This window comes from Hipposideros armiger, unplaced genomic scaffold (assembly GCF_001890085.2).
Source record: "Hipposideros armiger isolate ML-2016 unplaced genomic scaffold, ASM189008v1 scaffold_936, whole genome shotgun sequence".
NCBI classification, from domain to species: domain Eukaryota; kingdom Metazoa; phylum Chordata; class Mammalia; order Chiroptera; family Hipposideridae; genus Hipposideros; species Hipposideros armiger.
In genome coordinates, this window is record NW_017732286.1 from 29,085 (window position 1) to 42,088 (window position 13,004).

At 38.5% G+C, this 13,004-nt stretch overlaps 1 protein-coding gene across 4 annotated transcripts in view; it reads left to right on the plus strand.

Moving 5' to 3' along the window:
• The first annotated feature begins 6,911 nt into the window (after positions 1-6,911).
• Positions 6,912-13,004, plus strand: part of COMMD2 (COMM domain containing 2) — a 92,692-nt gene continuing 86,599 nt past the window's right edge. Inside the window, exons 1-4 of one of the 4 annotated variants that reach the window (XM_019630720.1) lie at positions 6,912-7,182; positions 7,279-7,356; positions 8,063-8,145; positions 8,701-8,874. In XM_019630720.1, coding sequence (XP_019486265.1) covers positions 7,116-7,182; positions 7,279-7,356; positions 8,063-8,145; positions 8,701-8,874 — 402 coding nt within the window. In that variant the 5' untranslated portion in view covers positions 6,912-7,115. The remainder of the gene's footprint in view (positions 7,183-7,278; positions 7,357-8,062; positions 8,146-8,700; positions 8,875-13,004) is intronic. The other 3 variants (XM_019630721.1, XM_019630723.1, XM_019630722.1) reach the window with 3 other exon arrangements.

Here is a 13,004-nt window from a genome sequence, read left to right on the forward strand (position 1 = left end):
TAAAATTTCCCAATCAAAGAAATCATATAGTTGTTCAGTTTTGTGCCTGGGTTATTTTTCTCACTTTAATATTTTGAAGATTCATTTACATTGTTGCATGTATCAATAATACAATCTTTTTTACTACTGAGTAGTGTGCCATTGTACGGGTGCATCATAATTTATCTATTCAACTATATGGACATTAGGGTTGCCTCCAGTTTGGGGTATTATTGGAAAGGTCTTTTTCTGGACATATGTTTTCATCACTTTTAGGGAAATGCCTAGGAGTGGAATTGTTGGATAATACCGTGTTTCCCCAAAAATAAGACCTTACTGGAAAATAAGCCCTAGCAAGATTTTTCAGGGTGCTCATTATATAAGCCCTACCCCAAACATAAGCCCCAGTCAAGATCATCAGCCAGACATGACAGTTTGAATAAATGTAGATTTTTGTACATAAATAAGTAAATACATGTAGATTGTTGAAGCAAAAATTAACGTAGGACCCGGTCTTATTTTCAGGGAAACATGGTAGGGTAAATGTACATTTAGCATTACAACAAACAGCTCTGCCTAACAGTTCTGCAAAGTGGTTTTATGATTTTCCACTTCCACCAACAATGTCCAATGTTCTGGTTTCTTCATGTACTTGCCAAAATTTGATGTCAACGGTGTTTCTGATTTTTAGGTACTGTAGTGGGATTGAAATGACATCTCTAGATAAAAGAAAAAAAAAGAAAAGAAATGACATCTCATTGTGTTTTGAATGTGCATTTCCCTGATGTCTACTAATATTGAATGTTTTTCATGTGCTTATTGGCCATTTGTTTATCTTCTTTTCTAAAGTGTCATTTCAAGTTTATCTTTTAATTAATGGTTTATTGAAGATTTTTATATACTCATAATACAAATTCTTCATCAGATATATGTATTGCTAATTTTTTTACCTGTCTGTGGCTCACTTTTTCATTGTCATATGGTGTCTTTGATGAATAAAAGTTTTTAACTTTGATGAAGTACAATTTATCACGTTTTTCTTTCATGGGTCATGCTGTTTCCTAAGAACTCTCTCTCTACCCCAAAGTCATGCAGATATTTTCATATGTTTTTTCCCAGATGTTTCATAATTTTAGTTTTTATGTTAGGTCTATAATCCATGTCAAGTTATTTTTGTTTGTGTGATGTGAGGTGAAGGTCAGGATTCTTTTTTTTCCCCCATTTTAACAGTTTATCAAATTGTTCTAGTATTAGTTGTTGAACAGACTTTCCTTTCCCCCATTGAATTACCTTGGCACTTTTGTCAAAAATGAATTTACAGGTACCGGCTGAGTGGCGCGATGGTTAAGAGCTGGCTTGGGACGCCAGAGGGCCCCGGTTCGGATCCCACATATGAGGGCCAGTGACACTGCCCTCCACAGCTAAGATGCTGAACAACAGCTTGACCTGGAGCTGGGCTATCGTGAGTCGCCAGCGACAGAGTAGGAAAAACAAAACAAAACTGAATTTACAGTATATGTACAGATCTATTTCCAGACACTCTATTCTGTTCCATTGACCTACTTACTTATCCTTATAATAATACCATACTGTCTTAATTCTGTAGCTTTATAGCAGGTCTTGAAATTAGGTATTATGAATATTCCAACTTTGTTATTTTCAAGTGGTTTTGGCTATTCTCAGTTCTTTGCATTTCCATATACATTTTTTTAAACATTTATTTTCTTTTTTTTTTTTTTAAACTTTACAGGGAAACAATGTTTTTTTTTCCAGGACCCATCAGCTCCAAGTCAAGTTGTTGTTCTTCAATCTTAGATGTGAAGGGCGCAGCTCAGCTCCAAGTTGCTGTTTTCAATATATTGGGTTGTCGGAAAAGTCATGAATGAAAAACATAGAAAAAATACATCATGACTTTTCCAACAAGCCAATAGTTGCAGGGGGCTCAGCCCACCATCCCATGCAGGAACCAAATCAGCAACCTTGTTGTTAAGAGCACGCATTCTAACCAGCTGAGCCATCCGGCGGCCCACCAGCAGCTCAGCTCAAGTCGTTGCCCTCAATTTAGTTGCAGAGGGCACAGCTTACTGGCCCATGTGGGAATCGAACAAGCAACCCTGTTGCTCAGAGCACGTGCTCTAACCAACTGAGCAACCAGACCCGCCCCTCCATAGACATTGTTAAATGAACTTGTCATTCTCTATGAAAAAGCCTGCTGAGATTTTGATTGGGCACAACTGACATCTTAATAATATTTGAACCTTACAACCCATGATATATTTATCTATGCTATATGTTTCCATTAGTTCGTCTTCCTTAATTTCTCTCATCAATGTTTTTTAGGTTTTAGTGTAGATGTCTTACAAATCTTTTGTTAAATTTTTTCCTAAATATTTTATATTTTTTATTCTATTTGATAGGAAGATTTTTAAGATAGATTCTGTTACAATAGTCAGAGGCACTTAAAGCTTAAAGCTCATTTAAAAAATACTTTTAAGTTCCCACTTAGATATTATGGGATTGGAGCACATAGAAGGTTAATACAAAAGAAAATACAAAGATGATGTAAAGAGGTGTTGTAAGGCAGCACGTACATAGGTGTTAGTTCAATGTAGAGACAATAAAAGGAGATAGTGACTGGAAGAGGGCACAGCAGAGGTTCTGGGGTACTTACAACATTCTATTTCTTCATCTGGGTTAATAATAGGTGTGTTCAGTTTGAGGACATTCAACAAAAAGTATTTTATCTGTACCCTTTTTGCATGCAATAAGTGAACTAAAATAATGAAAAAAATCTCAGGAGGCTAATTTATGCATTTACTGCCAGCTTTAGACTCATGAGAGGGCAGTTCATGTGAATGATGGGTGTCACCATGCTGTTGTCCCCTTGACTAAATTGAATTGTGACTCCTTGCAGGGGATAATAATAGTCTATGTTTCACTGAAATACAACCAAGGAAATGCCTGGTGCAAAGATTCAGGGGCTGAAATGCCTAAGAAGGAGAAAGGAATATGGGGAAATAGGAGGGAAAGGTGGATAAGGTAGAGAAAGATAAAAAGATGAGGAACGTGAGAAGCTAATTGATATGAAGCCATGTTCTCTGACAGAATCAACTGAGAAAACACTGAATATCTATTCTTTTTTTACTTTAGCCCAGAAGTAAGATAGTTTAAGGAAATAGCTTACTGGGGCCAGCCGACTGGCTCAGTTGGTTAAGAGTTAGCTTAAGAGCGCGAGCTCTGAGCAACAGGGCTGCCGGTTCGATTCCCACATGGGCCAGTGAATGCTGTACCTGAGCTGAGCTGCTGCTGAGCTGCCAACAGGTGGCAGGATGGCTCAGCTGGTGAGAGCACGTGCTCCTAACAAGACTGCCTGTTTGATGGTGGGCTACGCCCGCCAGCAACTAAGACTGAACTCGGCACCTTGAGCTAAGCTGCCACCTGGATGGCTCAGTGGATAGAGTGTGCGCTCTTAACAACAAGGCTGCTGGTTTGACTCCTGCATGGGATGGTGGCTATGCCCACCCTAACTAAGATTGTAACACAGCACCTTGAGCTTAGAGGCCGATGGGCAGCCAGATGGCTACTGGCACCCTCCACAAACTAAGATTAAAGAACAAGAACTTGGCTGGTCCCCCTTCCCGATTCCCCAACACTGTCCCCCTCCCCAAATTCCCCAATTAAAAAAAAATAGCTTACTTAAGACATAAAATGGAGTAACATTAAGATCTTACATAATTATACTAGCATACAATTTAAAGCATTGTTATTAGCATGCATAGGATATGCTGGGACATGTATTCTAAGCCCAGTGTTATTGAAATCAAAGTTAATTGCCACCCACCTTATCTGTTTCCGTGTCATTTTGTTTATTCCTCAAGCATTACCAGTCATCACACTGTACTGAAATTATTTGATTATTTCCCTCACTTTACTGTCATCTTTAAGAGGCCAAGTACATAGTTTTATTCATCTCCAAATTACCAAGGCATAGCATATATTTGAACCTTTGAGTAATTGCTCTATAAATATTTGCTGAATTAAATGAATGAATTTTAGGATGATCGTGCACATGGAATTCTCAATGATTTGTTCATACAAAATCTCCTATAAAATGTAAATCTTCAGTTTACAAATCTTTCAATTGTTTAATTGATTGCTAAACAACCAATTATTAGCAATAAACAATTGCTAATTTATTGTTTCATTTGATCACTAAAGACAATGTCTTAATGTGAATTTATTAGTTTATCTGAGCTACATAACAGCACTACATGGCACAAAAGGACAATCATCATTAAAATACTCATTTTACAAAGAGGCTAAGTTTATAACATAAAAACAACTTGTTGGCTCTACAGGTAGTGTCAGAGCCAGATCTGGAATCTAGACTTGATTTTTCATTCAGGTAATTTCCTCTAAACAACTACATCACATTTGGTAGCAAAAAATCATTCTATAAATTAGCCTAGGGGGTTTTAACTCCCAAGCTCTTTTCCCCCAGCTATCACTTAGCTTTTTGACCCCCTTCTTGGGCAATCCCATTCTACTACTCCCTAAACCCTACCTTCATGCCCCCTGCCCTCACCTCATCACAGGGAAGAAAGGCTATATCATATTGCTATAATATTGTATCTATTTGTAAATTCATTTCAGCACTTCTTATTCCCTACAGACAGTCCCCTATATATTGGGTTGTTGGAAAAGTCATGACGTATTTTTTCTATGGTTTTCATTGCAAAAATGCATCATGACTTTTCCGACAACCCAATACAATGGTTCAATTTAATGATTTTTCGACTTTACAATGGTGTGAAAGTGATATGCATTCCATAAAAAAAAGTACTTTGAATTTTGAATTTTGATCTTCTCCTGGGCTAGTGATATGCAGTATGATTACTTTCTGGTGATGCTGTGTAGCTCCTAGTAAGCCACGAGATCATGAGGGTAAAAAAACCAATACTCTACATCGCACTGTTTTGCCAGTGGGTTGTTTTTTGGTTGTTGTTTTAGTTCAATGTTTCAAACATTCTTCAGACCCAGTGTGCTTTCAGCTATGTATGTTGATGGTGAATACCCATACAACCATTCTGTTTTCACTTTCAGTACTGTATTCAATAAATTATATGAGATACTCAACACTTTATTATAAAATGGGCTTTGTGTTAGATGATTTTACCCAACTGTAGGCTAATGTAAGTGTTCTGAGCATGTTAAAAGTAGGCTAGGCTAAGTTATGAAGTTCAGTAGTTTAGGTGTATGAAATGCAAGTGTCCAACTTACAATGGGTTTATCAGGATGTAACACCATTGTAAGTCCACCTCTATATGTACGGTTCTTGAATATCTCCTTTGAAACAGTTGAAACTGCTTCTTACTGTAACCTGATTGATTCTCTCATTAATTCATGATTTCACTACAATCTTGATGTGTGTTCATTATATATTTGTAAAATAGTCATTTTATCTTTTCTGAAAATTATTCTTAAATAATGGACATTTTCTTAGTAATGTATGAATAAAAGCTTCTTGAGGAAATGATGCCATTTTTGCTTATCTGCCACTTACAGTTGAAGTAAAAATTGCACTCTCTCTAAATGCTGCTTCAAGACCTAACTACTGTAACAAGTTCAAGGACCTGCCCTAGTGAAGGAAACAAACGATTTCAATTTCAGTAAGATGTGAGGGAAAAGGTAGACACAGAAAGCAGAGCTGAAAAACTTGCACTTTCATTTCCGCCTAGGAGACTCATAGTATAGAAAGAGTTGTCTTATCCCTAGATATAAGATAGATAAGAAGTGTCTCTCTTTCTCTCTAGGTCTCTCTCCTGACCACCTCTACTCAAAAAGGGTGAGATTTAGAGAGTCATATTCCTATCAATTAGCAATTCTATAGTCTCATATTTGAACCATAGTAGTAGGTAAGAGACAGCTGGGAAAAGAAACAAATTCTCACGCCTCACTCAACGTATAAAAATAAAGACATTGTGGGACCGGCCAAGTGGCACGTTGGTTAAGAGCTGGCTTGGGATGCCAGAGGTCCCTGGTTTGGATCCCACATATGAGGGCCAGTGACACTGCCCTCTACAGCTAAGATGCTGAACAACAGCTTGACCTGGAGCTGGGCTATCGTGAGTCGCCAGCGACAGAGTAGGAAAAACAAAACAAAACTGAATTTACAGTATATGTACAGATCTATTTCCAGACACTCTATTCTGTTCCATTGACCTACTTACTTATCCTTATAATAATACCATACTGTCTTAATTCTGTAGCTTTATAGCAGGTCTTGAAATTAGGTATTATGAATATTCCAACTTTGTTATTTTCAAGTGGTTTTGGCTATTCTCAGTTCTTTGCATTTCCATATACATTTTTTTAAACATTTATTTTCTTTTTTTTTTTTNAAATAAATAAAGACATTGTTTTGAACTCCGTAAGCAACCGCCATTGCAGGCATCATCATCTTTATCCTAATTTATAATCACTCATAGAACTTGTTACAAACCTTCAGCTTTTTGCCTGCTGTGTAGAATGATGGACTTGGAACCTGATCGTCTCTTTACAGCTCTATCACTGGCTTATTGCGTAATTTTGAAGCTCTAATTCTTCATCTGTAAGAAGAAGGTCATGGCTAATAAACATATTAAGTGAAATAATATAACATATACAAAAACTCTGTGCAAAGTAATAGCTCTATAAAAGTTAGTTTCAGTTGCTCGACCTCTCATCTTCCTTATCTCTAATAGGAACAATAATGGTACCTACCTCATAGAGTTCTTGTGAACTCTAAATGAGTTAATAAATGTAACAACAGTTCCTTAACAAAAGTTAGCTATTTACGTATGTTATTAATGTACACTCCACCAGGGGGCGTGTCAGATTTCAAACATATTTTCGTCTCTCCCATAATGCTTAGCACAGTGCACCCAGCAGGCTACATTTTTGCAAGATATTTGCGAACGAAGAATCTTCTGCTTCCAGCGTGCACCGCAGGAGGCGTTTGAGTGTAGGACTCCCGTAGGCCGGAACCAAAAGCTCGAAATGCTGAGGCTCCGGAGCTTCTTCGCGTTTGGACAAGGGCCCCGGAAGTGGTGAGAGCGGAGTCTGCGCGGACGCCTGAAGTCCGCCTTTCAGCGAAGATGCTGCTGGACTTGTCCGAGGAGCATAGGGAGCACCTGGCCTTCCTGCCGCAAGTGGACAGCGCGGGTTAGGGGACGCGGCAGCGGAGGGTGGTGTTCACTGGTACGGGGAGGGGATCAGGGGGCGCGCCCGGCGCTCATGGTCTCCTGGCTTTCATTGCAGTGGTCGCCGAGTTTGGGCGGATTGCGGTGGAGTTCCTGAGGCGAGGTTCGAACCCCAAGATCTACGATGGCGCTGCCAGTAAGTAGGGGAGGGACGTGGCTCTTCGGGCTGCGTGGGGGAAGTGCTGGCCATTCTCTGTCGTCCTGGAGCGAAAGGCGTTATTGCGACTCCGAGGGTCCTGTTCCCGTTGTCATAGAATAAAACCAGAGGGCCCTTCAGTCAAAGCGCAGATCCTACCTGTCCTGTAAGTAGCTGTGAGATAAAAAGCTTTTATTTTAAAGCTTCTGTTAAATCGCCTTTTTCATGTTTAAAGTAGACATAATACCATCTGCCAGAGATACTAATAAAGCTTAAATGCACCAAAAGTGTGCGGAATAGTCGATGAGCCCTAAGTATTATGCAGGTGTTTATTATTTGTTCAGACATCTGCTTTTGATGAAGTGGGTTTTTTCCAGCTGGACGAGGGGCGGTTTCTGAGATTGTCAGTTCCTTTTTGAGTTCCTCTTTAGCCAAGCTTGGAGGAGCTGCGCACTCAAAATCAGGGCTGTGCGCATGGTACTAGTCTCCAGGGGTCAGCACTTTGTAAAGAAGGTTACATGGCGGGAAATACCGAAGGCATTTGGCTGGGAGTGGAGAAAGAACAGGAGGCTGTTACCAACTCATTTTTAATTGCAATGTCTCTGAGCACAGGAAATAATGGATAATATTTAGTCTTAAATAAGAGTTTGAATAAAAGGATAAATATCACACAATAATTTATTTGCTCTTTTTTCCTTTTTCTCAGGAAAACTCAATGTGAGTAGTGACACTGTCCAGCATGGTGTGGAAGGATTAACGTACCTCCTCACTGAAAGCTCAAAGCTCATGGTAAGGGCTTCTGTGGTCTTTCTTGTATTACCCGGACCTTAAGAAGGTCATGTATACTCTACATCATAGTCCTGGCAGGTTCCTGCTTATTTCAGTAGTGTTGTTAATGGTTTATAATTGATTTGGTGAAGCCATGCCTAAACAATATGATTATAACATGACTTGCTGGCTTGAATACCTCATGTTAGTATAAATTCTAATTGCCTCTAATTCTGCAGGTTATTGAACCATATACCACAATAGTATCCTAAGAGGAGGGAAAATTAAGTGATGCACTTTTTTGCGTATTAGCCATATCTGCCTTGATGGAGAGAATAGGAGTGAAAACTGGGCATTTTAACAATTATTTACATTTTATACTTTAATAAAGTGTTTTTATGTATCAGAAACTCAGATTTTGGAATAATGGGCAAGGGTTGCCTTTAAGGAGTGTTGTTTCTTTTACTAGACAGAAGAGAATTAGGGATGTCATATTCTCTGGTGTCTATGAAGTACTTTAGCATTTAATAGACAAAGGTAAATGTTGATGTTTTGTTAAACTTGATTCACTTTTAGATTTCTGAACTGGATTTCCAAGACTCTGTTTTTGTTCTGGGATTCTCTGAAGAATTGAACAAGTTGCTGCTTCAGCTTTATCTGGACAACAGAAAGGAGATCAGAACTATTCTGAGTGAATTGGCACCAGACCTTCCCAGTTACCACAGCCTTGAATGGCGACTAGATGTACAGGTATGACTTTTTTTTTTAACCTGAAATAGAATATAGGATTTATTTTAGGTTTATGTCCTCAGTCTTACTGTATTCTTTACCACCTTAAACAAATTCTGGTTTGAAACTAGTTTTTTAATGTTTATTTTCAGACCGTTTCACAGATAGCTCATTTTCTTATGTTTTTAATGTGTTCAAATCAGTTTAATTTGCAAAATTTGTAAGAAATAAGTTATTTTGGAAAAGGAGATGCTTAAGTGTTGCTTAGCTTTTAAAGAAACTTTTCTACTTAAATAAACACTCATATAGAAAAGTGCACAGGTCAATGTACAGCTCAGTGAATTATCACATGGTGAAAACACCCATGAAACCAACACTTACCCATGACCCGCACCCCAGAAGCATCCTCCTTGTCTCCTGCCAATTATTTCCTCTTCCTCCTTTTCCTGCCGTCAAATACATAGATTACTTTTGCTGCTCTTTAACTTTCTATATATGGAATGATTCAGTAAATATGTTTTTGTCTGGCTTCTTTTAATTTATTTATTTTTTGTTTGTTTGTTTTTAGCTGAGCCATCCTGCCACCTGTTGGCAGCTCAGCTCGGGCCAGACATCGAACCGCTGTTGCTCAGAGCGCACACTTTTTTTTTTAAAGATTTTTTTATTGGAGATTTGTGGGGAGGGGAGCAGCGTTGGGGAATCAGGGAAGGGGAACAGACAGGTAGACAAATTGCTGTTTTGTTCTTCAGTCTAGTTGTGGAGGACGTCACTGGCCCATGTTGGTATGATCATTGTGCCCTTCTCGGGTGAGACAATCGGTTGCCGGTCATTGGTCGGCTGCTCACAGTGGCTCCTGGTAGCTCACACCGGCTACCAGCTGCTCACGCTGGCTGCCAGCCACTCACGTAGCTCACAGCAGCCCACTGCTCGCCCTGCTGCAGCCTACGCCGTCGCCGGTGATTCACAGCAGCCCAGCTCCAGGTCGAGCTGTTGTTCATCATCTTAGCTGTAGAGGGCGAGCATCACTGGCCCTCAGTATGGGATCCGAACCACAGCCCTGCTGCTCAGAGCTGGTGCTCCCAAGCAAGCTCTTACCCAGCTTGAGCCACTCAGCCGGCCCCTATCTGGCTTCTTTTTAAACAATATTTGTGTGAATCAGTTGTTTTTAAAGCCATATAGTTAACCAAAATGGAGTTTTCAGACTTGCCAGTAGCCCTGTATCAAGCAGTGACAGATAAATTAAGAGAGATTTATTGAATGCCATCCATTTGCTGATTAGAGCTGTGCTAAATGCTTTGGGAAACAAAAGAAGTATAAGACCCTTTCTCAGCTGGAAAAGATATTATCTGGTTAGGAGTGTTAGATGTTCTCACAATAACTAGTAATTAAATACAGTTATAACATATGGTTCTGGAGGGGGGGAAATAATACAATTGTATAAATCAAGGTACAACTGAGTATTTTTAAAAAGCTGTAGCTGTGGTAGTTCAGTTCTGTGTACACAGGAATGATCCAGAAAAGCTTTAACAAAAGGAGGTGAAATTTCAGAGGGTTAGACAAGTAGAGAAAACCAGGGTAAATACTCTTGACAGAGGAGACAGTATAAGCTGGTAAGGCCCACATGGATATGGGAATGAACGTACTGAATATGTGGTATAGTCCACTAGCCAAACTTGACTGTGCATTAGAATGACCTGAGAGATGGAAAAAATTTTTGTCCCACTCCCAGAGAGTCTGATTTACTGGTATGGGGTTTGGCCTGGCCATGATTTTTAAAAGCTTCCCATTTACCCAGGTGATTCTAATGTGCAATAAGTTTGCAAATCACTGTTATAGTAGATTCTTCCCGATTTGAATGGTGATCCAAATAGGTTACAGAAATTCAGTTAGAGGAGTTTAGCAATTATAATCTAGTGTGATGAGTGCTTGAATAGATATTAACACAGGATATGGTATAAACCAGATTATAGGCTCCGTGAGGGCAGCTACTATGTCTTGTTCACTACCGTGTCCCCAACACAATGCCTGGCACATAATAGGCATTCACTGCTAATATAAAAAGGTGTGGTGTGGGGCTAGTGGTGGTAAGCACCTTCTTAAATTATTTATCAAATATTTCCTGTATACCTGTTATGTGATGTGGATAACAGTAAAGAACAGGACCAAGTTTGTGCTCTTGGAGATGACATTAGCAGCAAGTGCAGTAGAGTTCATGGGCAGGAGGAGATCACTGGTTAGTTAAGCCTTTATGTTTCAGTCCTCTCACAATAACCAGGTGGAGGAGATGGGTGGTCACGTTCACGAGGTTCAGCAATAATTGATCTTACACATGTTTACCTCTCATGTGGGGATATCTTCTGGCGCTTGGGGTCCAGTAGCCATTAGAATTCCTTGTTTTGGCTTTATTGATTTGCTTGAAGTTATTTCAATATGAAGATATTTTTAGAAGTTAAGCAGTTGAATTTTCTAAAATTGAACTCAAGAGAGTGAGTGCATTTATCCAGTGAAATGAGTTTGAATAGCTGTGTTACCACAAGGATTAATACAGTTTAAAGTTGAGAGTATATTGAATGAATATTGCCTCCTGGTGAAATGCATTTAAGGACTAAAAAGGCTACTCAGAACTAATTGATTTCCTGAGATTATTAGTTAAAATTATTGCAAGTAATCTTAACTGCAGTGGATTCTTCTGCTTATGGGAGGAAGACTTAGATGAAGACCATATAAAATGCTAGGAAACTAGTACTTTCATTTTTGAATAACTGATTTGTCTCATGGAGACTGGTAGTAAATGAATAGTTATCATCTAATTATTGTGCAGTTGCTTATGGGAAATTAAAATTAAACATGATAGTTTAGTTTCTAATAGAACCATTTCCTATACTTCATAAATGCCAGCATAATTAATGCCTTTTTAATAGCATAAGTAAATTGAATGCATCTGAGATTGATGGAGGAGAGTGTTACCTTTAGGGCTGATTCATTTAAAGTTGCTGTTGTTATTTTTACAGGGAGAAGGACAGAATTTCTTCCCCAATAAAAAATAAGTCCATGTCAAGAACTTCGTAGAACTACTGTTCTTTATCCTGTAATACGGATTTCTTTCTGAGGAAAAAATTAGGCCTAATTATACTTACTAGGTGTTTGTTAGGATATTATATAATCTTCGTCTAGCAGAAATTTTAAAGATTGGTATAGATATTATCTGTAAAGCTTATTAATTTAGGTATCATGTTGTCTAAAAATTGGAGGATAGATTGAGTGACCTTAAGTCCTTCAACAAAAAATTCATGGCTTAATTACACACCTAGATACATCTGGTCCCTATCTGTCAGTGCAGATATACAAGAAAAAGAAGTATAAACAATGCATAATTGAATAAGTAGTATTTTCAATCATAATATTTCTTACCATTTGCCTATCTATAATCTTCTGTACTAGATAAATGATCTTAAAGAGATACTTTACCTTACAAATACCTATTTTAGGTTTGGAGACTGGTTCATCTATTGTTTCCAAGTTATTCTGAGACATTGAATTTCAACCTTGATCAACATTTTGGGTTCTTTTGGATGCCCAAATCACCTAGAATTAATTGGAAAAAGTTATTAGTCAGAATATTCTGTGTTGTGGTATTAAATTAATCCTAAAATCTTAGGTTTAGATTTGTTACTCACTTGGAAGTCTTCAATTTGGCTTCTTGTTCTTTTGACATGACTCCAATAGTCTTAGATAAGAATCTTGCTTTCTTGTATAACAAGATGTTTCAAGTTCATCTTGTACAATTCCTGTCCCAGACTTGGAATCAGCTATTACTTCAAGGAGGTCCTGGTTACTTTTAAAGGAGAATGCTCTTTAGCAAGCACACTCCAGTGCTAGGGTTACCTACCATCACTTCCAAGTTGGTCATTGTTTCTAGTGTGGTTTTTTTTTCTTTTAATAATATGTCAGTAGTACTTATTTTTAAAATTTTGGAATATACAAACAAAAGATTTTAGATATTCAGCTTAAAGAATAATAATAAAACAAGTACCCATTGCCAAGCTTAAGAAATAGAAAACCAAGGGCGGGCCGAGTGGCTCAGTTGGTTAAGAGCTCGCTCAAGAGTTTGAGCTCTGAGCAACAGCGGGTCGAGTCCAGCCCGAGCTGAG